Below are 27,477 nucleotides of genomic sequence, written 5' to 3'. Positions count from 1 at the left end.
TTGAAAGGAATGAAATTTGAAACGAGATGAAATGCACCTTTTCTTTTAATGTACCTGACAATATGAGCAACCACAAACGCGTTTTGACTGAAGGAAGCAGAATTCCTCATGAACCAAATTCGGTTCTTATAACTAGAAGTTCTGTGGTAATAAATAATAATAAATTCTATTTCCTCCGACCGAAACATGTTTGGTTGTCCATTGTCAGGTATATTCAATCAAACTCTTTTCTCTGTGTGAGACAAGATTGAAGTGACGACTATTAATACGTGGGCAAGTTTCAAGTAACGATTATTGATACGAGTCTTATTCGTGCATCTGACGTATGAGAGGATTTCTGCGAGTTCCTGCGAGAGCGCGAATGGACGATGATAAAAACGGCTCGCTGCGTTTAGCGTTAAACATAAGACGTGGATATCTAGTTCTCTTCGTGTTCGGAATGTACGATATCATCGGGAGTTAGTGCGCTCGATGTGAGATACAGCTTGGCGATGGGATTTGCTTCGTGGTGTGTGTGTGTGTGTGTGTGTACCGTTGCACCAGCGCGAAGTCGCATCGCGAGCTTAACACTTCCTCCAATCCCATTTGTCGAAAGTGACCGTCCGTTGCGCGATCGTTCCTTTATTCTTTTTCTTTTTTCACTTGGGAATAGAAAAACCGGGCCGCTTATTTCGGTTTACACAGAGACCGGCGTAACAGACTTCAACATTTGATAGGCCAATGTCACCGCGATTTTTCGATCACACGCATCGTTCGGTCATCATTCATCAATAGCAACGATATCTCACGTCTTCCCTATATAATTATATATTTCTTGTCACAAATGCTGTTATGTTTAAACGATATTTGATATACTGTTGCTGTACCCTTGAATAATCGACAGTCGTAATGCACGAGTATGTAAATAATGTATATGATTGTAAATTCTTATTTGCCTTAAGCCTAATAGTAAATAATTAAGGCTCCTGTTTCCTCGTCGCGATTATCTTGATTGATAATGATGTTTTTTAGAAACGAGAAAATGTATACTCAAAATTCTTACGAAACACCTTTAATACTAAAATAAAAGGATATGAAAAAAAAAATAAAACCAAATTTCACAACGATGTTTCGAATGAGAAGATCGCCGTCGCGTACATCGTATCTTTGTCGAGCTGGCGGCTCCGCCAATGGTCAGTCTCCGGGGATCGAAATAAATTCCTTCGAGTGACCTCGTGGAGGGACACACGGAGCCGCGGACACATCGCGAATAATGACGACGACGAGGACGACGAGGAGGACGCGATTAACGACAGTCGCTCGAATCGTTCGAATCGCCGCCTGTTCGCGCATCTAGCGGCCTCGAGCCACGAGAATCCCCTCGGTAATAGGACGGAAATAATTCAGATCAGTTCCATTTTAAATTAATACGCCGCGCCGCGCCGCTGGGTCGGTCGATGGATCATTTCCAATTATCCCGCGATCGTATTTCCTCGTCCTACGATCGCTCCTCCCCCCGAAAAATTTCCTTGCCTCTCTGTCGTCCGCGAAAAGTCTCCGACGGCCAATTATCTCGGTCCCTTTTTTTCTCCCTTTCTTCCCCTCCCCCGCTACATCATCAGGATGCTTCACGCTCCGATAGCAGACGAGATACCGGCGATGCGGACGAGATAGAGAGAGAGAGAGAGAAAGAGAGACCGCTTCGAATTGTAGTTTTCGCGTACTTCCGCGCGCATTCGGTGTATTCGGGTCGGCGAATACGAGCGAAAGTGCCATCAATCGTCCTTTCTCCCTTATATTGAAGCGTCGTTGTATCTTCTGACAGAATTTCGGATATAAATCACGATCGCGTGCCGCGGTGATGCCGCGAGAAGAAAAATGATGGAACAATATCCGGGGGCGTCGATTTAGAGCCGATCTTTCTGCAGCGAAGGCTCGCTCGAACGACGAAACGAAACGTCTTCGCAGCCGCGCTACAATTGTTCGGCAACTAACTGATGAAAGAACGTCAATCAATTACACGGAGATAACTCGGCTGGTTCGCAACGCGCGCAGGCCCGAGGCGACGAGAATGATCCACTGTACTCGGGTTGAGCAAACCCCGGCGCAACACCTTACACGACCTCGCCGGTTTACTGTTATTGGCTTTCGCCGCTGCAAGTTTTATTGCCGCTTCATGAAAAATACATTCGGCTCTGTTGCAAGCGACATATGGCAAATGCGCGCGCGCGCGGATTCTTCCACCGGAGAGAGGACGCTGCTCGAGCGGAAGGGAACGACGGTTCTTTTGTTTCCTCGATCGTGAAATTCTCATGTGTTATCCCGCGGAATTAGGGCCCGCCCGAGTCTCGAGTTGTAGTTGATCTGTCGAACCATTTTCTTAGGAATTCTTCTAAGCTTTAGCTGCATATTAACGAAAGCGCCTTACTTATGAATTGTTGGCCATAGTTATGCAAGAAGGATCCAACCCGCGAAATTAGGATTTGCGAGATAACGTTATCGAAAAGCGAATATTTTATGAGGTAATTCATATAAGCGACCTTTTAAATTGATACATTTTTTGCGAAGAAATGTGGCGAATTTTTTCTGACGCGACAAGAGTGCGCGCAATAGTGCGCGCGTGCCACTCGAGTGGTTAATTTTGCGTGAAAAAATTAACGTTTATTACTCGGACAGTTCAATAAAGTTATGGAAAAGTCTCTTTTCCGGTAAATAATGAACTTATGAAGGAAGTCCCTGAAAGTCCAGCGTTTTCTACGGACCAACTATCTTAATTTCCGTCCCTCCTCTGTATGAAAGTGCAGCCGGGAAAACCTCGTCCAAAATCGGCCAAACTACAATGGAACGCGACTGCGTCATGTGTGTGCGTGTGTATGTTGTACGTGTGCGCGTGTTTATGTCGCGATACCGTGAGGGAGCAACAAGTCTTCCCATTAATAAGTAGCTGCACCACCCCGTCCGCCCGTCACGGACGTGTAAGCGAAGTTGGTCATGTCGCTCGACAGCTAGAATAGCGGTCAGTAGCAGGACAGGGCGTAGGATGGATGTGCCGAGGGGTAGTGCGCGCGCGCAGCTCAAGTCTCGGCTCCCGGGGTGGATATACCGGCGAGCGGATGCAGGGACGTGGTAAGAATGACGAAAAGCGTTATCCGTCGCGGATAAATAGGCGAAAGACGTGGGTTACGAGCTCTTAAAAGAGACCGTAAAGAGCCGAATCCGTGGAGGGTAATATCTTTTAGTGCGCGAAATAACTCTCCTGACGAGAAATAATCGCAGTATCATCGTCGGGGAATAAGGGCGAAGTGTCGCGCACTTTCATTCGATGTCGATTTGTCTCGATCGATCGGCCGATTTCAGGAATTTCACGGAGAAAATCGGATTTCGACATTGTCTATTATAGTTATTACATATCAAATATAACAGATATATATATATATATATATCTGTTATATATATATATAGTACTGTATATTCCAAAATATATAATCTAGCTATTATATATTTAGTATTTGAAAATGCGGTAGCGAATCAAAATTGAGGATACGTCATTTCGTAAAAATCTTAAAAAGCAGAAGTGAGTGTTACTGTCTGGCAACTAGTTACGATTTCTCACCTGGTAACTATAGTTTCGTTCGTTTAACAATTAGTTAACTTATTTATCTAGCTATTATTCAGCCACTAGGAAAATCGGAGCGTTACGTTACTGGCTAGCAGTGACGTTAGATACAAATTTATTACCTCGTGACTAGACACCCACGAGGTTTAATTTCTATCGGGGCAAGTTCTCTCATTGGACCGTCGCTTGCGTTCCGAAATGCATAAAAAAAAATGTTCGAACCGTTTTGAAACTTACCGTACACGTCGCGTGTATCTCTGGGCGTCGCAAATGTGTGCTATTCGCGGGCCGACTCTTCGTGCGTGGACGCTCTCGAGTGAAATAAAGTAGCGCCGAAGAGAGGACATGTTCGAGCTATTAGACCGACGAAATATCGCGTCCCCGTGGTTGTTCCTTTCTTTCGCGAATTAATGGACTATCTCGCGGGAAACCAGGATTGGGCGGTACCAGGCCTCCACTGCGGTTTTTCAGGGACTGTTTTCAAATGCATTCCAGGTAATTAGATCCTCGTTTTTAGCCACAGCCGACCGTGGCTTATTGCGTTCTGGCCGTCGTCGAGAATCGTAACGAAGTTTCGACATCGCTTGGAACTCTTTCGAGTAATCAGATTAACACTGTCCAATTACGAACAATTACAGGTGATCATCGTTTCCGGTTACGAAAATCATTTTAAATCGCAGAAAAGGCAATCGGAGAAAAATAATTTACAGAGACAACAAATTTTATACTGTCGTAGAATATAAACGAATATACGAGGTGTTTCCTAATAATGTATTGCCCATAACTCAAAATAATGTAAAAAAAAGCTGAGATGCTTTTAACTAGTTTTCGAGTATTTAAAACTGATATTGCGCAAAAAAAATGGAAACGCAAATTTAGACAAATTTTGCGCTCATTACATCGCTCATTATGTCGCGGCTTAAAGTCTCTTTGTAAAGCGCGACGGTGGGTGGCGAGCTGCTTGATACCGACATTTATACTAAATACGCCAAGATAATATCCTAGATCGCTCCGGCGATCTCGCCGCGTGTTTTATTCTCCTCCACTAATGACGGCAATTTTCTAAAGGATTTCCCTGTGAGAGCACAGATGCATCACGCTCGAGAGGAAATACCGTTTCATTAAATTAATGCGCTGATTGTCTATTTTTCTCCTCTTCTTTTTTCCTTAACAAATTCAACAATCCGATTGCGCATTCCGTTCTTCTCTCTCTCTCTCTCTCTCTCTCTCTCTCTCTCTCTTTTTTTTCGCGCTTTCGGCGATAAGGTATAATTATCCCCGCACTCAAAAAGAGAAGATTAGACTAACAACTTAAATATGTAAAGTTCCGAAGAAGTAATTGGACGCAGTTTGAATAATTAAAAATCATATTCTCGGTTCCTCTCCCGTACCGATTAAATCTTCATTCTGATGGCCGCTCGCGCTAATATATTTCCGAATATTACTCGTGAAACAATTTCTCGAGGCTACGCGATAATTAATATACGCGCGATTACACACTATCCTTTTGGTGTTCCTAGTACGGCGCCTAGCGGCGGGATAATTTGCGAACGACGCTCCTTAGCAAGTCTCACGCTCGCGTGCGATGTTATATTCTTGCCGAAGATAGCGGCGGCAGCGGCGGATGATCGGCCGACGATAAATCAAAAGCGGCTTTTCATTTTCTCATAGCTATCCATCATCAACGGATGAACGCCGGCGGAACCGAGAGAGAGAGAGAGAGAGAGAGAGTGAGAGAGAGGGAGGCGGGCGGAAAACGTAGGAAACGAAGCCAGGAGGAGGGAAATGAACTCGAACAGTTAAGGGAATCCAAAATTTGTCAAGCGCACCCTGCAAATGATATCCACCCCGTTCGTGATAAATTTGTCTATTCGTCTTTCGCCATTTTTGTTTTTTACTGTTCTCCGACTGTACGTCCTTGGGCGGACGCGAGGCCACAGGCGAGAGACAAGCGGGAAGAGAGCAGGAAAAGAGGCAGAGAAAGAGAGAGAGAGAGTATGTGTGTGTAGGAGGACAGAGAGTCGAAAGATGGATGAAAGCTCTTTTTTCAGTGTCTGCCCATTAATCATTCGACCCGTCCAGCTGGTCTGGAAGGAGCAGAAGTGCCCCCCGCTGCTGCGGCAAACATATAGGGGTTAGTAACCCCTTCTCCGAAATTATGCTCGCTTTTCGCAGCGAGAACAAAAAGCTGTGCGTATAGCCGTGTCGGATGACACGTGGAATTTCCAAGTGTTTAGACGACGGTGGTTTTTGTACTCAGTCGGGCTATTTCAACCTTGTCTGTGCTTTTTTGTATCGATAATGCCGCGTTTATTCGAGGCAGCCTATCCCGAGGATGTCTTGCGACGAAGGAATCGCCCGTGTACACGTATACGAGAGACGTCGCTAAAATAACAGTGCCGCCGTGCCCCTGACCTTAACGCATTGTTAAAAATTTCTATGATTTAAATAACCACTGTATACAGCTGCTGTTACAAATGAATAACGCCAATCGAATAGGAGAACGGGGAATTTCTCTAATCTCTTTGACGGTGTTACTACTCACGCCAATGCCGCAGTAGTGGAAGCCGGTATTGGTCAGACATCGCTCCTCCCGAAAAAGAGAAATACTGTCAGTGAGAAATTGACTGGCCGGCCGCTTGTAGCTTCACTCAGCTGAACTCGTGCATTTATGATATGATGCAAATACTGGATATAGGAAGTTCCAGTCGGGAAACGTCGGCAAATATCGCGAAGAGATATATTTATTTATGGATCGTGTGTGTGTCTGGCGATGGAGAGGGTTTTCACGCCACTTTAACGAACAGCGAGACACGGGAAAATGAATGGAGGGGGAAGGGGGGAGGAAGAAAGGGATCTAGAAAAAAGAAGCTAAGGGAAAGGAGCGCACGAGTCTGTATTCGAGAAGGTAAAAGCAGGAAAGCCTATCTCGGCGTTTGAGGGAGGGCAGAAAGATCCCTGACGTCTTCTAATGTAATTGAATCGAGGAGTGCGCGAGCGGTTGTACACTCATGTCTAGAAAAACGTCAGCGCGTAGAAGCTTCAAAAAGCGGGAGAAAGAGAGAGAGAGGGGTGGGGAGAGTAGCGAAGAGAGGCAGGATCCATGTCGAAGCGCAAGTTTCATCTTCTTCGGCCTCGTTTCATTACGGAAGTTTCGCGGGAGTTTCGTGGCTGTCAAGGAGCGTGACGCCGATGATGCCAGCGGAACGGTCCGTTTCCTGGCGATTGTACGATCTGAGGGAATGAATCGAGCATTCGATTCTGCAAAACACTCGACGGCCGCGATATCGGCGGATACTTTTGAATTTCCAGAGAGTAAAAAATTACGCTAAATATATACTCTGTACAATAGGTAATGTATGTATATATGCGCGAAGCACTATACAGATACCGTCTCCAAACTTCTCAGTGGAATCTTACTCAAAACAAATGAAAAAAAGTTACGGTATTTTCACTCGAAGCGACAGTGAAAATACTGCCATTCGAAATCGCAATAGTGAATGTTTCATTTAAGCCTGGAGTGGATTCTAACTTCATGTGAGTGAATATTTCAATCGATTGGAGTGAATTTGTTCCCGTGACTGAAAAACGTCAGATTCGCTATCCTGTTTCGAGTGAAGGTACTTATTTGACGATTCAGAGTGGAAAATTTGCTCTATACGAATGAAAGAGTAGCTTTTATTTGTCTTATTTTATTCTGTATGTTAAGAAATGTTGAAAATCCACCTTGCTGTTAGAGGGTTAAAAATCATTCAAATCTAAGCGTGACTCGTCTGTTTTCAAAGATATTTTGATATCCCGAACTGTTCCGTCGACTTTCACGAAAATGAAATGTAAAACGATTTCCTGAGATTTCGGCTCGTGATAAACAAACCGTGAGAACGCGATTACTCGTTACACATTCGAATATTCATGCACTGATAACTGTTGTCTTTTGACAACAGTGAGGGATTCGATCAACAATCCGATTAATTAATTAATTAATTAAGCCATTCATTATACGTTCGCTGCGCGCGATAGTTCCGTTGATCGACGAGTCGCTTGTAATGCACGTCGGAGCGCCAGATCTACTGTTGGAAGTTGTTAACCAGCCGAGAACCGTCCGGAGGATATCAGAAGAGGCAGATGTTGCGCTCGCGAGAACTGCACGAATTAGAGCAGGTTCTATTTCCGCGCAATCGATTCGCAGCAAGCCATCGCACGTGCAATTTCGATATTACGCCGGGCAATCCTGCCGCAATTTCAAGGAATTCAAGGAATCGCGCTTGCACGTGCAAGGATTGCACGTTGCTCCGTAAGATGTAGCTTTTACCAAATATCGCGCAAATATAACGTTGCACACATTGTATACGTATATATCGCGCGTCTCCGCGCACACACGCCGGGTGTATTATATTGCACATTAATTTGATTACTTCAACCTTCACGAGTTTGCCTTGCGAGATCCTGCCTCAGAATCGAGCTACGGATTCAGTGGCTTAAAATGCCCGAATCTCGAAGCTCCTCAGCCTCACGATTCTAAATGTTGCAAACTACTAAACTGTGAAAAGAGATCGTCCGGCAGAAACTTAAATCGAGTTGAGCAAATTCAGTTTCAGTATTGCAACGCGATCCCGATTCTTTCGGCAAAGTTTTTGTGTTTTTTCAATCTCTCGTTCGATTAAAACAAGCTCAGAATTTAGTTTAATGAAGAGAGATTGTAAAGCTGACTCAACATGTATCATTGGTCATACGTTTATCAGTTTGATTTATCATTTGATTCCCATCAGAGGCAAAATTGTTCGTATATTACTGTTAAATCGATCTTTTCGGTAGTTGTAAGAATATTATATATAAGCACGCTTCAATTTACCTTTGTTAATTTTTTAAATTAAATTTTGTAGTTCGAATTTTACGCCAGACTGTTGATCTGGCTCGATTTTCATCCAATTTGACTGGATCACAATTTGCAACGGCAAAATCTGCGTAACTCTAAGACTTGATTCATTTGACCTATTTTTTTCCCCCCAGTGTAGATCCAGGATTAAAGAGCGACAGTACTTCAATTCTTTTTTTCTACAAATTAATCTCGCATTTTCCGAGCAGATATATAGTGACTGCGATAAATTTTAATACCATCGCGTCCTGAAGCGGATACATACGTTCCTACATATAAACACATGCAGAAAGAACAGACACGAGGAATGAACGTAAACTTCGTAAATCGATAAGGCTCGTGACGCGAGTCCGCCGATGTACTTTGCGTTTTATGAAAGTTCGATTTATGTAACGACCGGCCGCGAGAATGTAACATCACGAGGTCGACCGTAACGCGACACCCTGCGGATGAAACGGCCGCGCCTGAACTTTACGATTTCGAGTATTTCGATATGAAGATAAACGTGACGCAATCACACGGTGAACACACACACACATACACGGATCTGTCGGATCGTACGCGACACTCGCGCTGGTAAGGTGATTTTCGCCATGCGTCCACGTTGTAACTTAAAATATGACCGACCCTCGTAATCCGCCGTATATCTCGATCGACCCTATAGTCTTCCGCGCGGCGATACTATCCTCCTACACGTTCATCTGTCGGCATTTAAGTCTTCCCGGGGTTCGCTCATGGAAATAGATGAGGGGACGCGAAATTTAACGTATCGCTTATCCGGGCGCAAAAAATGAATGGCGCTATTATGCCGCCCGTGAATGTTTTTATGTTTATGCATCTTCAGGAATATTCCCAGCGAAAGTGGAATAAATCACAATAAAACTGATCGTACATATATTCCGAGTCGAAATTTCGACGCTACTTTGGCGCTGTTAATAGACAGTTTGTGCTGACTTGGATGGCTATAAAGTAAAAACCTATTTGGCTATTGATACTTTTATCTTCTCTATTCAGAATCTTTAATTAATAGATTTAATTTTAATGTGCTATCTGTGATAACCTATTTTGCCGCTAAAACAGTGAAAACGGAAACTTGAGACATCATCAGAATTAAAATAGGAATAAACTATAACGCGTTGAACGAGTATGCGATCGTGTGAAATCGCGCATAACGAGTTTCGAGGGACCTGTCTGTCGTACGTTGTTAACAGAAGATCGTCGCCGAGGAAATTCCTCGACCCCGGTGAAAGAAGGTGCGAGTCGTTCGCGTAGGCGATGATCGCGGCGTCGTCCTTTAGCCGGCGCCACGGCTTATTGTTCTCGCTAATTCAGTGGAGCAAATAAGCCGCTATCGCAACAACAACCCCTTACGGGATCGAGCACATAATAATCGATATTAGGGAGCAGCGTGCCGGCAGTACGGCGCTAACCGATGTTATTAAACTCATGACCTATCCAAGGCTACAACAATGAAGATCCGATATCATGGAACAATGAGTAGATAGCTCAGAATTGCGACGTGCCTATCCTCAAAGCGACGGTCCTCTCGACCGCTTTCCGACCTTTGCGACCAGTCTAGTATCCCGAGACATACATAGGGTGTCTCACTTACATACAAAGCAGTATGCTGGCTTACCGCTATAAGAACCGCTACTCTGTATATAAGTAAGATATCCTGTGATATCCTTCGCGAAAGATGCGTCTAACTTTCTCTCATGAGCAAACGACTCGTCGATGGAGGAAATCGAAAATCTCGCGGAAACTGAACAAACTCATCCATAAAGAATTTTGCTCTTTAACACGTTCGATAAGACGTTTCATTTGTTTACGTGGACATAGAATGAAAAATTATTGCGTCACACACACACACACACACACACACATGTGACATACGATATTGGTCTCTCCTGAGAGCGTTAAAACATATCCCACAGTTCACGTAAGAATTATGTCGTCAATTACGAACGATTCGATCTGCCGTCTGCTCGAAACCGACAAGAACGACAAAATGAGATGCGAGATAGGGGTGCTCGCAACACATGCAAATGCCGACCGCCCTCTCCTCCGTCGGCAGATTTGTACACTCATCGATCATTACGTGGGACTAACGCCGCACGTGCGCGTATCGCAAGCATTAGTTTCAAATGTATTCAACAGATTCTCCCCCTCGTGTGTGCGGCAAAAGGAATCGCCCCGATCGTAATCACGCTCGTTACCTTGATTTACGAAGGGATTTTCGCGACCTTTTCTTCCACGGGTGCCGAGTGAGGAGATGGCATTCTCCTCTCCTCTCCTCTCTCTTCTCTTCAACCGTCGCCTCTCGTCTGTGTTACCCTTACCGCGCAAGTGGAGGTTTCGAAAGTAATTTATCATAAATTCAATAAAACACAGCCCGCCAATCCAACCGACCATCGTGCAAGTGTTAATTTAAATTACGAGAGAGGGGGAGAGAGAGAGAGAGAGAGAGAGAAAGGGAGGAAGGAGAAGCAGGATTTGATTTGACTCGTCGTTGCCGAGCTCGCTACTTTCGAAATTGCCACAGCTTATCTGAAATTGGATGATGGCTACCCTCGAGCTTCACTGCCAGATACTCTTCTCCAGAGTCATCTCCTTCCTCTCCCACTTCGCTTCCCTTTTCCCCTTTTTTCGTCTTCTTCTTCCGTTTATCACCCTTCTCGGTAACCCTTAAAGGGTGAATAACGCCTAAAAGCATCCGACGCTCAACACTCGTTATGTGCGGGCAGCACCTTTAGATGCCCTTATTTGTTAACATTTGTAACATATTGCTAACTACGCGATTTGCACCTTTTACCAGGCTTAAAAACTATATATTTCATAAACAATATTATATCTTGAGAGGAATTTTTACAATTCTTGCAATACGAAAGTCAATATAATAAAATCTAAAAATAATAATTTTTTTGAAGAATCTTATCAAAAGCTTACAAGGAGAAAAATAATTCCATATAAAACTTCAACTCTGTAGCTTTAATTTTTTTTCTCATTTTAATTCCCAAAAATCAGCTTAAGAACAGGTGTCTAGACTAGAATACCCTCTTAAAGAGTGAACTATAGTATTCGGAGCGCCATAACGGAGCAGTTGAAAGCAGAATCGGGAAGTGAAGACGAAGGAAGCTTGACGCATGAATATAGATTTATATTTAACCTTTGGAGTGCGAACCATGCCAGATGACGAAAATTTTCACTCTGTGCGAACAGCGCCTGAAGGCGTTTTCATTTGTTAACATCCTAACGCGCGAAAGTGCTGCATCTTAACAATTAACGCCAGCTTCGGGTCGTACACAGCGATTGTTTTGCTTCCAAGAGGCCCGGAGTTTAATGATTAATATAGTATAGAAGAAAAGAATTCTAAAACTGATATATCATTTTGTTTTCGGGTTCTAAAGTCCTGTTGAAGGTGTAAAATTAAAATTTATGTGCATAGATGCTAACACTTCTCTACCAAAATATATGATAGTCTTATGAAAATGTCTACATATTTCCTTGCAAATAACTACTTTTCAAGATGTTTGAGGATTGACGCTTGCAGAATAGTCGCAAAACCTACATATTCAACTCGATGCAAACTTAACGATCCTCAATTCGGGACTGTCAGGTATTCAATCAACAATATATTCGCGCATGAATTTGTTTCTAACGCAGCTGTAAGTTGACCTAAAAATTCGCGCGAGCTCCAAATCTCGTCTATCTTGGAAGCAGCGCAAACATACTCGTAACACGTATGTCGGTGCTTCAAGTTTTATGAGACGGCTAAGAGACTGCAGCACTGCTAACCGAAAGTTCGCCGAACTACGTGCTGTCAAGGAAACGAATTAGATCGCAGCGGGATTAGACGCGCGATCGTACAAGCCGCCCCTTTGCAAAATTCAGCGCATCGCGATTCGAAATTCTGCTTCTACATTAATTCTGCAAGTGTCGTCGATACTTTATGGATTAACGGAAGGATTAATGGAATCTAGAGATATTACACTGTTAGAAAATTCCATGTTAAATTCCATAATTTAGTTGTGAAGTTGTTTTACACAACCAAGTTAGGAAAATTAATAACCAAACTGATACTATATTTAATAAAGCATAGTTATGGAAAGATATATTTTGAATCTATTCTTTATAATGCCAGAAATTTCAAAGTCACGGATTTGCAAGCTGAATAATTCTACGGATCAATTATTGGTCAACAAATTTCGTATCATAAGTTGTATCCTCTTTTAGAATTTAAATTTAATTTTCCCTATTTATACTTACGTGTTGAAGCAGAAAATGGCAAGAAAAACAATTAGCTCTAGTTCAATAAATATATAGATTATATTTTATAAATTAATATTTTATTTTTATAAATTAACAAAGTATGAAAATAAAACAACAGAACATATTTTTACTATAATTTCTTATTTTATGTTTCATACTTAGAAAAACTGAGATTCTTTTTTAATTTATATTATTAAACGTTTTTGACGATCTCGAAGTAAAGAATGTTATAACAAAAAGATTAGAAATAGTCTCTATCTTCCCATAGAAAATTAAAATAAACATATGTCTCATTCATGAATTATTACAGGATTGTCATATATACCATTTGAAAATAAAAAAATTAGCTTTAAAAGTGATGATTTGAAGACATTCCCTTTTCTCCATATCACGAAAGTCTCAAATATCAAGTTCTTTCTTAATTTTAATTGTTATATTTGTGTGTGGCCAACGTCACAAAATTAACTGGAATTGGATGCTTTCGATCCAGAGTACAATTTTTCTGCTAATCAGTTATCTGCTGCATTATGCCCCGAGTGTGAATTTTGCCACGACTTGACTCTCACTTTATGCCTGCAGTCATAGTTACACGAATGATCGCGATTAATTGTATCCGAGATACGCGAGACTATACGTGGTATAATTTGCGTACGGCAACCAAGTATTACGTGGCATCCGACGTGTGCGTGTGTTTGCGTAAATTAAAATTTAATGTGTTGCCAGAGCGCGCGATGATGAGTAAATAATATAATATAATATTGCGGATATAACGGATATATTATTCATGCAAGGGAGACCGCCGAGAAGCGAATCGATAATGACACACGTTCTGATTCGCCGATTATTATTTGACGATTATTCGACGAGTTACACTGTAACGCGAGAGACACTTTTTTTCTTCTCAGTTTCCAGAATCTCATCTGAGTTGTCTTCCATGGATGGACGGTGCCGCGTTTAACTTGGCAATGAAATCTCGGTCAGTAAGGACGGTCCCCCGTTTTTCGTTCCATTCGTTAAATATAGCGAGTCGATTCGAGAATGTGAGACACGTATACTTCTTTTTATCCGCGAGCGTTCTCTGCAAATACAAAATCGATTTGACATTCTCGTGAATGGCGTTGCTGGATCGCGCGGAACCCGCCTTTCGACGGGAGCGCGAGAACATACGTTTGCGGATTATCCTAAGTGCGAAATAATATCGACGAAACAAATTCCGTCCGGCATTGTTTCGCAATGCATCACGGCCGGCTAACCGCCGGCTCCCTCGCGAAAACGCATCCCGTCACTCATCGGAATTCTATCCCTTTCATTTTTTCCAGAATTGCGTGTTTACGCGTAAAATATAATAGTGTAGTAGTAAAATATAATATAATAGTGAACATGAAAAAAGCCCGTGTAAGCATTTATGTAAAAAATACGTAGATTATCCATGTAGACGTAATCTCAAAATGTATGCGTAACCCTGATTTTTTCTCTTTTTCTCTCCCTCTGTCCGTTCACATAGTCGGTTCCGAAAGCGTAAGGGTGCTAAGCCGAGGAATGGAGGGAACGTGGCAGTGGGAGCAGCGAAAGCACTGCCATATCATTCTGCTCAACTCTTTGTCGTACCTAAAGGAGAACCCGGAACAGACTGCAGGTGAGCCCTTCCACTAAATCAGCACATTTCTCTCTCGCACGGTCGATCTTCATCGTGGAAACGGCTCGATCTCGCTCCTCGCCGATGAGGCAAAAGAAGAAGAATCTCAAAATAGGTCATCTCGCTGAGTCGCCAGGACGATTATATCTCGCGGTATCGCGCATCTACGTCTTAATTTCGAGCCGGTGGAAAGATCCCGAGAATGTCCGCGGGAAAAGGACTTGGCCGCGCGAAATCGATCTAGCCGACTCGCGATTATCCCTTTTTAAGTGACCTACATCTTTAAAAATAACGCCAAGTTCCGTCAGACCTGTCCATTTCGTCCATATAATCGGCTCCCTTTCGCGTGTCATAAAATCGATTCGATGCTCTTGTTACTGTCTTATCAGTCGCTTTGGCGGAAGCTCGTTTTCCAACCGACGATCCTGCCGACGATTCGCCGTGCATTCTAACGATCGAGTTTGAGTGAGCTAAGGGGATACCCTTGAAGAATGAAGAATCGGCCTAATGTCAAACTTTGATAACTTAAATTACCCAGATACAATAAAATGTTTGCAATTCTGAGAGCTAATCCTTGTTAACTTCCATCAGGTGCGTATATGTGCGGAAGTTTCAGATGAACGGAAACGGTTGCACGACTGCTACGGCAAGGAAAGCGACATCCTGAGGACGAAAAGTCGCGTGCCAGGTCTGTAGCGTTCGGTCAGAAAGAGAAGAGGGACCCCCCGGGCAGAGTCGAGCAACAGAAGAAGGGGTCGTCATGGGCCCGACAAGCCAAATCGTACCCCACTGAGCGATGCAAGTAGTTAGGGCCGGGGCCCTGCTAGTGAGCATGTGGCTCACTAGAGAATGAAGAAGCAAAACGTCCGGACCCTATCATTAATCGTGTTCACGTTTACCTATCTCCTCGTCGGTGCTGCTATCTTCGACGTACTCGAGTCCGAGACGGAGAAATTACGCAAGGAAGCATTGGACGGTAGGTGATTGGCGAGCGCATGCATTGCAAAACATCGTGACTGATAAATCACTTAGTTTTTATTACGGTTTTGCATAATTATTTTGGTAATTATTAGAGGGTATATCGGTTGGATGCATTTATAAAATATTACGAAAACTTTTCTTTTACTATTTTCTATATCACCGATATTTTCAAGTATTGGTATTATAGTATGTTATTAGTTTTTATTTCCATTATCACATCACTTTGGATATCCAACAAAAAGATTCACATATTGGATTGGTCGTTCCGTTTAATTAGTTCTTCGCTAAAAAATCCCAGAATTTCGACGAGCGTGAGATTACGTAGCTATCGGAGAGATGGCAAGTCATCGAACAAAACGGCGCATATTTAATTGAGATTGATCGTATTTTAAAATAAATAAATGTCAGACGTACATTTGGAGATTAAAAACGGAACGAACTTTTGCATCGACCCAATATATAATATGAGAACAATATTTCACGACATCCCTTAAATATCCATGTTGTCCCCGGCGGAAAAGCCTTTTTGCTGTCACTCTGTGTAGATTACTTAGATGCGAGTGAGAGGAACGCTAGATAGCATTGTGTAACATAATCTGTAATCGTGTGCGCGACGAGAACGGTATTTGTACGAGCCATACACGTTATATATGTGATACAAGAAGTCACCACACTATCGTCGAAGTGAAACGATCTTCTTACAACGTAACGACGGTAGTATCGTCTCGCTGATGGCTTGAAGCGCTTGATAAATACGTTCTCTCGCAAGCCTTATAAATTCTGAAGGCTGGCGAAAGAAAGAGAGAAAGAAAGCAATAACGGTTCTCCTGCCTCGTACCTATTTTTCTTACCTTTTTTTCCAACAAAAACGAGCCTGGCCTTTTGTTTCTGGTTGAAAGCGATTCTACGTGCATGACATATAATAATTTCATTAAAAGTATCGAGTTATCGTCGCGCCTCCTCCAACCCGGGCATCTCTTAGCGGACATGAAACTACACTCTGAAAAGTTCAGAGGTCGTTAGTTATTTTATTTAGCTACGAGTGATATTCATCTGTCCTTCACGAGCGAGATCGGCATCGGCGAGCAGCAGCATGCGCATGAGTGTGTGCACATATGACTTCTCCGATCGGAATGGGAGTTGTATAGCGCGTCGTCGCACTGGTTCTGTTCGCAGCCATTGAAAAAATGGTCATACGAAAATATAATATAAGCGAGGACGACTTCAAGATCATGGAAACAGTGGTGCTGAAGACGGAACCTCACAAGGCTGGCCAACAGTGGAAGTTCGCCGGCGCGTTTTACTATGCCACAACGGTCCTCACCACGATAGGTGCGTGCAGTCCAATTGTCTCCGCCAAATGTCGAGTCACTTTCTTCCTATTTATCGCATTAAAATTTCGTCCCCACTGCTATTTCGTACTCACATTGGTCGGACGATTCTTCAATCTAGGCCGAGGGTGGGAAATTCCTAATGTTCAATCGCACATTGCATCTTCCAGGTTACGGACACTCGACGCCAAATACCATAAGCGGCAAACTGTTCACGATGTTCTATGCGATTGTCGGTATCCCATTAGGACTCGTAATGTTCCAGAGCATAGGAGAACGCTTGAATAAGTTTTCGTCCGTCGTGATACGGAACGTAAAGCGGCTTCTAAACTGCAAGGACGTCCAGGTAACAATGGCTTAGTCGAACGAGGTGCGCGCACCTCGTCGATCATATTCCGCGTGCGACTCGAACGGAATTAACACGCATCCGTATATTTATAAGCCGTGCCCGTGCGAGTCGCGCGATCAAAATTAGCGAAGGGCCGCGCGATAACCGATCGATCAAGTCGACGGTGGTGGAATTGATACGCCGATTCTCTTCGTGTGGCAGGCCTCGGAGATCAATCTCATCTGCGTGGTGACGACTCTGTCGTGCTTTACCATCGCCGGTGGTGCCGCCGCGTTCTCCAGATACGAAGGGTGGACCTACTTCGATTCCATTTACTATTGCTTTATCACTCTGACGACCATCGGCTTCGGCGACATGGTAGCGCTGCAGAAGGATAACGCGCTGAACAAGAAACCCGAGTACGTGATGTTCGCCCTAATATTCATCCTCTTCGGTTTGGCGATCGTGGCGGCTTCGTTGAATCTCTTGGTCCTGAGATTCGTGACGATGAACACGGAGGACGAGAGACGGGACGAAGCTGAAGCGTTACAGGTAAGGATATTATTTACATACATACTCTCGAGATTTCTTGGAATGAAATTCCACTCAAGACGATTCGGAAAATTCATTTGGACCGGCAGCGAAGCTACTGCCTCGGTATCACGACATCGGTTATAAAACATTCCGGAAATTTCGCTTATAAAACGTTTCTCAAACATATATGTGTTACCCAGGATATCCTGCTTATTATCAGTCAACGTCGCGCCTAGACATGTTCCGCCTTTTGAATTCTGAATCTTCTCTTCGCAGGCGGCTCAAGGCGCGGTACGCCTCGAGGGCGATGTGATAACGGCGAACGGCTCGATACTGTCCGGTCAGATCGGCAATCAGGGCGACGTGATCTCGTTGGACGACCAGGCGTCGGTGTGCAGTTGCCGTTGCAACGGCTTCTCGAGGAGACGACGGAGACCGCGCTTCACGGTCCGCCGCTCGCCCGGCACGATCTCGCACCTGCTGCAGATGCAACAGCTGTCGGCGTTGAATGTGCACGGCGACGACGAGCTGCGCCCAGCGCCGCTCACGCCTCTCCTGCAACTGCCGCCGCTGCATCAGCATCGCGCCAGCATTTGACGTTGCTCGAACGCGCGGAGCCTGATGCTGGAGCTCGACGAGGACGAGCGATATTACCATCACCAGCATCAGTTGCAGCCGCGGCGGGTGTCCGTCTGAGAGAGTATCTTCTCTGCCCGCCCCCTGCAGCCTCCGTCGCTACTTCAACGAATTTTAATCGTCGTCGCGAGACGCTGTTATCACCGCCACGAGTTCTTCTTCTCTCTCTCTCTCTCTCTCCTCTCTCGATCTGTCTTTCTTTCTATCGTCTTTTCGCGCTTTTCCTCTCCCTCGTCTCCTATCTTTCCGTTCTCGTGGAACGAGAGTGAACATTTCTGCAGGCAATCGGGATCGGTTTGGAATTGCTATTGAAGCCGAGCCGTTCAACGTCGAGCGGAGTTTCCGGGAGTAGTGACGGCGCCGAATGTCCTTCAACGGGTGTGCCATAGGTCCTTCTGTTCGTCGCCATCGTCTGGATTCGTTAACGTTCAGAATTAACGGACAGTATTAAGGTGCGTCTGATTGTGAGGGATTTTTGCACCGTCGAGCGGGCGACAAGAATTAATCGCCCGTCAGTCAAGACGAGATGTTCCGTTCTGGTATTGCCCGTAAATGGCGGTATCGCCAAGTGCGACGAGATTCTGTGTGTGTGATAATAATGACATCGGATTGTATTCGTAGTTTATAGCTAGGTCGTTTAACTCTATGCAGCTGGAATTATTTTATCTGAGGAGGAGAGAAGAACGTTATGGACGTTTGTGTATGTCGGAATGTCCGTCGTACGAAATTGATGACACAGGCTGTCGCGCGTTTCTTTTTTGTTCGGGAATTTGTCTCAATAAAGTTGTATCACATTGTATATTTGCGAAGAATGGTGATCGCGCCAATTGAAGACAATTCTGATGATACGAACCTTGCATTTGTTTCCTGATATTGTTACAGAGGAGATTCCTTAGAGTATAACGAGATGAAAATCGTGGAATCGTGTTGCGCGAACACTTTTAAAGAGCAAGCCGACCTCGAGGAGAGTTGCGCGAGTGTACAAAAGGACTGTGCGATTATGCGACTTGCAGCCGAGAGATGCGAGAAAAAATGAAGCAGGCGAACAAGAAGGACGAAAAGAAGCGAATACGAGGCGCGACCGTTCGAGTGAATGTGAGCGAACGAACGCGCGTGGGAGTGCGAATGTGCGTCTGTATGAAAGAACCGGGAGTGCGAAAATGTGAGAATGCGATTGCAAGTGCTAAATTTACATCTACTACGTTTCATGTTCTCACACGGGAGAGAAGAGAGAGAGAGAGAGAGAGAGAGAGAGAAAGAAAGAAAGAAAAGGAGAGTGAAAGAGAAAGAGTGAGAGAGAGAAATATAAAAGAGATATATAAATACATACTAAAGAAGAGATAAAGAGGATATACACAAACCGACACGGGACTTTTTCATTAAGAAAACACATTTTACAATTTGTATATAATATAAAATATAGATATATTACGACACACTTAGATATACGACATGAGGCGTTCCGAGAGAGAATCTTACGGATGTGTATAATACATACTTGTAAGATATGTCATATTACTATCATACGGGAATTTACGAATATATATACATGTATATATATATATATATATATATATATATATATATACATATATATGTATTTGAAATTTCGATTTTCCATTTATTATTATTTAAGTACACACAGATCGGAGATTGTCGCGAAGTGGCCACAGCTACATAGATCTGTAGACTCTAGCTGCCGTAGGTCTCTCCAAGCAGAAGCGCTCTGCCGATGACGATAGGAGAGATTACAGAGATAGATTTACGCGAGGAGAATATCGACGAATTCGTTCCCCCCGAATTGATCGTTTACAGTTTACCTACGAAGAGTCAATCCATCGAAGCACGACGTACGTATTCCGGTAGATGCGTTATCATAATATAGGTGAACACGAGCGGAACAATTCTCTTGCCTTTTATCGAAAAGTAGAGTCTATTCGGATATTTTTAAGACGTATACTGGATTGCACATTGTACGAATAGCGTAAGTAGAAGGACGTTTCTTTATCCAACCCGTCGTCTCCACGAGAGAGGGAAAGAACGTCGGCGGGTACGGCGCGGGCCTCTCCCGTAAGAGCGTTTCGCCGTTCGAGTCGTACGCAGATTTATTCGCGTCGCCTTCTCGCAATTGCGATGCACGATCGATATATTAAAAAGGGAAAAAAAGAAAAAGAAGAAAAGGAGAATCTGTGTAGATCGAACATCGACGGCTTCGAACACTTAAATCTACTGACACGTTCATCACGACCAAATGTAATTTATATAGGATCATGTACATGCGATCGACAGATTTAAGAAACCGCGATACGTGATCATGATTTCTTCTCGGCATTATGACCACCAATTAGCGTGATGAGATATCCGCTCACCGGACGCACGTCGGAAATTTCAACATGAAGCTATATCTCCCTCACCTCTGCGACAGCGAGTGTGATTACAGACGAGACAGCCGTACTTGCCGGTCGTTTATTAGTTACGCCGTTTCACTTACGAATACCTTATTCTACGAGGCAAAAAAAAACAGACGATAAGAATCGCTAGAACTTACTCCCGTTCATTATCGTTAATTACGGCGGACAGAAAAGCAAATGAGAGTTAATTCTGTAATATATTATATAGGTAGTATTAAATGACGATCGCGTGAAAGATCGTAAAGAATTTTTATGAGACGACGACGAGGAGGGCAACACAAGAAGATAAATTTAACGAGAACGAATTAAGCGAATATGCGCATAATTAACCATGCATCTCGTATTAATCGATAGTGTTGATGTAACTTCTCATTTGATTCGTCCCTCCCTGTCCCCCTCCCTCGCCTCCCCTTTTTTGACGCATCATTTGGACTCGTTTACGCTAAATAACAGTAACGATCACAAAGCCTTCTCGGGACAACAACAAGAAGTAGGTATTTTACAATTCGGGACGATCAGCATTTTCCCCATTTGTTCTTATAAATTCGTAGTTAATTATATCGAACTTTGCTAGTCTTCACGTAACGTAAATAAAATTTTGAATAATCGGATATACAATTTTTTTAATTCTCAGGTGAACACTATAGCGTCTTAAGATAATACAAGAATTATATACACTTTCATATAATATTTTGTATTTATTGTAACATTCGATAAAGGAAAAAAAAAAGTAATTGAGCTTGTATAATATCGAAGCTATAGATTTAGCTGGACAAAAAGACAATTTCTTCGTTTTCTTTTGATCTTAATTGATAAATTAGACGACGTTAAACTGCTACCTTGTCAGGGTACCGAGTAATTTAATTTAAGGACGAAAAGAATGTGATTTGATTTGTGATATTCTGTATTTGCGTAATCGATAATATCTATTATCTCTTGATAACGGACATCCTTAATCTTTAACAAATCGAAGGAAATTATTTCCTTCGATTTGTTAAAGATTAAGGATATCTGTTTAAAATTTGACATCCGAAGGGACATGATTTCTCCCGTTAACAAAATATCGCAGTGCCATAATTTTTTCACTTACGTATGTTTCAATTGCCGGTTACTTGTATTATTTTGACAAAAGAAGAAGAAAGAAGGAAGAAAAACAAAAGTATGAAAATGCTAATAAAATAAATTGAAAAATTGGCAATTTTTATTATAAGAACGACTAATAATAATAACGTAGCAACATGGCGAACAGCTCGTGAATTTATAGGACAGTAACGTTGCTGTGACTTTTCACTATTTTCACGAGGAAATTGATTCGCGAGTCGATCGATTACACCGTGCTGAGAACGAAACCGGAATATAATTTCACGCATTACTGTAGTATAAATGGCCATAAAACACAGTGAATATGAAGTTTCTATTGATAATAATTGTAAATTGTGAAAAGCGCGGCGCTGTTTGCCGCGAGAGAGAGATTTTTTATTAATTGTATAATATTATATATTGTAATATATAAAGCAGTTCTCTCTATCTAGGAGTATTCGAGGGACGGTCTGCTTCGTATCTAATTTGGCAATTTCCAACGCCGTGCAGCGACATAATAATCGGCAACGCGGTCCGGATTTCAAACGATCGACGACGAGTATCCTACTAGATTACCACCCACGTAATTTCCCCAAGAGAGAGATTCCCACATGTAACATAATCCCTACGTAGCGGAGTCCACGGAGAATTTTATTCATCGGTGTATCGCGAGTATCAGACGGACGTACCTCGCGCTTGAGAAAAGGTAAAATGGTGATTGGAACGTTGTCGAAGTAGATCGAAACATACTCGACACTCCTCACGTACGAGGGATTATTGTACGATATAGAGTGAGACACACGCTTCGTTCGAATTGCTAGAGGATTACGTTCACTTTCGAAGCCTCTCCCCACTTGATGTTTTTTGTCGTTCAGCTTCCTAAACGAATCTCATCGATACAGCGTATCAGCGTGAAGTGTATATTAGATATGCTAAAATTATCAAAAAAAAAAACGATTTTACGACCAATGCTAGATTAGTTGATCCCAACGTCGACGATACAAGAGATCATTTCAAGACTATAGTCTAGTTAATTAGAACGTGATAAGATAATGTCTGAAAGATTCTTGCATACATGTGCGCACTTCCTCCATATAGCGCGGAAAGGTTGTCAAAATATCGCTAAGATATTTCATCACGATATCGTAGTATTGTAACAAGTGCGTTCTGTGCTGTATGGATCGTTTCACGACCAATGTTCTTAGTTTCTCAAAGTGGTAACGGAACAGGATCACGATCGCACGGCACAATTGTGGCAGGAACAATTGCACAGATATATACACACACACATAAACACACAGACACACATACACGTGAGCGCGCCACTCTTACGTTCCAGATGAGTGCAAGAATGCTTATTTTGGACATGACACTTATTCGATCGGTTCTATTAGGTAGACTACGGTCTTTAGTTTAGAATTGGTTTGAAAATTTTCGAAACGATACATCAGCGGCCTTCAAAAAGTTTCAGGATATCTAAAATTAAAAGGACGTCTCGTGCAAAGAAAAAACGCGCTAATAGAAATATATATGTAAAAAACAAAAGGGGAAACAAACGTGAGAACATGGCGAACGTTAATGTTTCGCTGGTCTAAACCTCCCGTGTGCAGTGTAGTTTATAATTTTTCTTTTTTTTTTCTTATCGAAGTGTGTCATGACTGATTAATTTTGTCGATGCGATACGATATTTGTCAAATATGTCTCTTCGTCAATATATGTCTTATTAATGCCGCTCGGAGCTTTCGACTCGTTCTTTTAATTTAGGTCTCCGCATAATTCAAAAAGGAGCAACGGCACGGGCAAGTGCCGCATGCAAATCTAACATGTACTGTATGCACATGCAACGTGCATATGCAAATGTGCACGCGCATACACTGAGCGGGACACACATTCGCAGATTAAAACAAGACAAAAAGAAAAAAAAAGAGATTTGAACTTCGCGCATTTTTAACTTTGTATTTAGTAGGTAACGGACACGAAGAGTCTGCTATTAATGTTACCTTAAACAAATATAAACAATAATACTTGTAATAGCTGTAAATTTACATTATGAAAAAAAAACCAAAGAGATATGGAATTAAAAGAAAAAAAAGATTCAAACATTCACGCAATTTTGCTATTATTGTTATAGCGCGTAAAATGTAAGTGTATAGTTACGAATTTAACAAACTAATTAATCGATTAATTAATTAATTCATTCATTAATTAACTTCACAGAGAAAAGCATCGAAGTAAAACGCAGTTTTGTCGCGATCTTAATCGAATTATTAATTGGCGCGGCTCTTAAGCCGCGGAAAAATTGAGATGTTCACGAGAAATAAGTATGTGAGAGCGAAGTATTCTCGCAAGTATTGTACTTTCCAAATTTAATAATACGGTTCGCGTGCTTGTCATTTCGTTTGCAGACGATCTCATTGGCCACATCTCCTGATAAGAACGAAATCCAACAAAACTAATTCATTGTGTAAGGGACTGCATTCGGGAACTTTTTTTCGGGTAAATTATTCAACGTGTAGTAAGAGAATCGATCGCCTATCTCTTCCATTAAACACATTAAACGACGCTTTCGAGAGCAAAATGTGCGATTTCATTTTTGCTGTCTCTCTAACAGAAAGGCAAGAATAGTATGATTTGCGATATTTAATATTATAATACACAAGATAATATTATAATACACAAGAGACATTTACACGATGTTCCTTGACTAATTATGGCATTTCGATGAAAAGATAAAAGACAACCAAAAGAAAGGAGACTACATATCTCTTATTTTCGTGTATTATAAATAGCGTACCCTCCAAGGGCCTTCGGAAAGCCACTCGTGATCGAGACGTAATTAACGTTCAAAGGTTTGAAGGAGAGTACGAACAAAACGAGGGCGAAAATTCAAGACGAGACGCGAGAGCGATCAGAATCGGTTCTCAAATTCCCTGCCTGCACACACCGCCATATGTAACGACATTTAAGTGGATCGTAATTTGTAAATTACTATGGACTTCCTAATTATATGCTGATATATGATGATACATGTGCTCTGCCACAATAAAGCAGTTTTTTTTATCTAAAACACGTGCCGCAATATCTCCCTTTCCCGTACATCTAGAATCTGATGAATACCTTATCTATTGTCTACGGTGTGACTTTATGTGCATTCATCTCGTAGCAAAATTCTTCACTGCGTAGGGACGAATTGCTAACATTGTATTATTTAAGGTATTTTTAAGATGTTTATATCACATAGAAAACACAATGGAATTTGTTCAAGTTTTGGTCATGTTTCCATTGCTCACTTATTTTATATATTTACTGGTTTGCGCTTAAATTAAACCCAATAATTAAAAAAAAAGATGAGGCACGATTTAAATGAATTGCATGAATTAAACAACTTTCCTTTATAAATTAAATAAACAATATTTCAATATTATACATATTATTTACTAGGGAAGAAATTTTTCAAGTATAATTAAGTATAATTATATATAATTGGATATAATTATATATAAAGTGATGATACAGTTATATATGATAATATATACATGTATATTTATATATTTATATAAAATTATATATAATAATATATAACATAACTATGTATGAGAAATTTTTTTCCAGATATAAAAGAAAAAAATATGTTCTTATTCGTTGTAGATGTCGAAACAAACAAAAATATTTTCTAACATTATATATATATAATTATATAATTCTTTAATCGGTAATCGCAAGTTGAATGCAATAATTTTTAAATTGCTAATATAAAAATCGAAGCGAATGCAAATAAGTATTCAAAAAATTATATCATTGTAATGAAGAATGAATGCGTCTTACTTCAAGCATCCCCGAGGTTAAACGCAATTGATGCACCGTAGAGAAGGACATGAGAAGTCATTGATAACTTTCACTGCGGCAAAGATAAGGCCGGTCTTATTCGTTTTTACTCGGTCGGGTGACAAATTGTAGCCTCACGATGAGACGCAAAGCAGACGGTTTGAATGAACGTTCCTTTCTCAAGGGATAAATAATCCTGTCCACTGTCGGGTCGCCTGTGTCGATACGAAAACGTTCAGGTAGCGCTCGACCGTCGATCCGACGATCGGTGTGAAGGCAGCTTAAGTCGTTTGAACGGCCGCCACGACAAAGAGACTTCACATCGCGGCCCCTCTCTGTCCCCGGAACCCTTATTGTACTTATTTGATGCAGTACCGTATCATAAATCTCATTACATCACTGGCCGAAAGCGAACAAGAAGAGATTAGAAGCGCCGCGAAGTGTCGTTTAAAAATCCCCAAGCGAACGTGTTCTTCTGCGAATGAATCGTTGCGCGTTCATTGATTTAACCAGGATGTACTCACCCTTCGCCACTCGTCACCGTTGTTTGCTGATAGATGTACGGTTCGATCATGCGTCGTTGAACATCCAACTAAAGTGGGAGTAATTAAGCATGAAAACTTCATAGCGTTCACTCGGGCGACCTTTTCCAGTCACCTGTCCGATCAATCAATCCGCCGCGTCGGGAACTCAAAAGTGAAACTACGGGACCGAGCCGGTTCTCTCTCTTTTCTCTCTATCTATCTATCGATCTATCTCTCTGTCTCTCTCTCGCTCTGTCTCTCTCCTCCTATCTGCAAAATCAGCGTACCAATCGCGCATATGTTAGAATTATCCGTGAAACGATAATTTCGTCAATCTGCGCATTGTTTGCTTGCACGATATACCGAATATCGAAATTACTTGAATTTATCAAGCCCCATTGTCTGCCATAATCGGTGTAAAAAACAAGCAGAAACGTCGCTTCGGTTTATCCGAGATAGTTTCGAGTCTCAATATCACAAAAGCTTACAGCAACATGTTTGCAATGTTGTCAACTGTGCTGTACGAATCGTCCCAGACAACATGACGTCTAAAATCAGGACGTGAAACGTCTTAAAGACCTTTGTAGGTAAAACATTTTAAAAACGTTTGTAAAACGTCTCAAAGGCATCTTTAATACATCTTATCTTTCAGACGTTTTATGTCCCAATTTTAGACATTATGTTGTTTGAATATGTTCAGCATTTCTGTCTGTATGCATAATATTAATTTTCCTTTTTATCAGTTTAAAATCAAACTCGCCAGATCCATTATTAATTTTTTATAATATGGTAACACGTTAGAAAGTATTTCATACATAATCCTATGTAAATATACATAACCATGTATAATTATACTGGATTGTGTATGAAATTTGTCTTTGTATAATTATTTAATATTAGCCATACATAACCCTGAATTAAACGCTACTCTACCTGTCCAGTAGAGTTTTCGAACGCATCCTAACGAACGACAATTCAATTGCGATCCGGATGGTGACGCCATTCTCGCGCCATGATTCGAAGGAACCGGCATCGTACGCTCGGTCGCATAGCGACGCTGAGCTTCACCGGCTCCGTAAGAGCTAGATAGACCCGTAATAATAGTCCGGAGGATATGGAATTGCGGTTGGGAAGGAGCTCAGGCCGTCCATGAATCCCGATCGTGCGGTCGGCCTCGCGAACAGCCCTCGTCGTAGTTGGTCGGCAGTCCGAGCTCTCGGCGTCCGATTTCGACGGGAAATCGGGCCGTCGCAGATCGATTCGCCGCACGACATGTTTCAAGGAAAGAACCTTTTGTAGCGCTCGGTACTGTCGTGTGTGAAGGCGGTTGGCTTCGGCTGCGAGCTAATCGATACGTCGGCGGAGCCGGCCGAAGTAACGCCGAGCGCGGCCGAGCGGGCTCCGAGAGCGGCCGAAGCGCCGCCGAGTACGACCGAAACGCATAGCGCGAG

General features: G+C 42.3%; 1 protein-coding gene across 1 annotated transcript in view; it reads left to right on the top strand.

The window, feature by feature from the left end:
• Positions 1-19,476, top strand: part of LOC106742920 (two pore potassium channel protein sup-9-like) — a 90,589-nt gene extending 71,113 nt beyond the window's left edge. The window contains exons 2-7 of the mRNA XM_014616282.1: positions 14,245-14,376; positions 14,993-15,352; positions 16,534-16,689; positions 16,859-17,034; positions 17,239-17,568; positions 17,827-19,476. Of these exons, the coding sequence (XP_014471768.1) occupies positions 15,226-15,352; positions 16,534-16,689; positions 16,859-17,034; positions 17,239-17,568; positions 17,827-18,147 (1,110 nt within the window). The 5' untranslated portion in view covers positions 14,245-14,376; positions 14,993-15,225 and the 3' untranslated portion in view covers positions 18,148-19,476. The remainder of the gene's footprint in view (positions 1-14,244; positions 14,377-14,992; positions 15,353-16,533; positions 16,690-16,858; positions 17,035-17,238; positions 17,569-17,826) is intronic.
• The last annotated feature ends 8,001 nt before the right edge of the window (positions 19,477-27,477 follow it).

The sequence above is a fragment of the Dinoponera quadriceps genome, unplaced genomic scaffold (assembly GCF_001313825.1).
Source record: "Dinoponera quadriceps isolate SergipeBrazil2010 unplaced genomic scaffold, ASM131382v1 scaffold946, whole genome shotgun sequence".
Taxonomy (NCBI): Eukaryota; Metazoa; Arthropoda; class Insecta; order Hymenoptera; family Formicidae; genus Dinoponera; species Dinoponera quadriceps.
The sequence above is the reverse complement of the archived record's forward strand: the minus strand, read 5'-3'. Positions and strand labels throughout refer to the sequence as shown.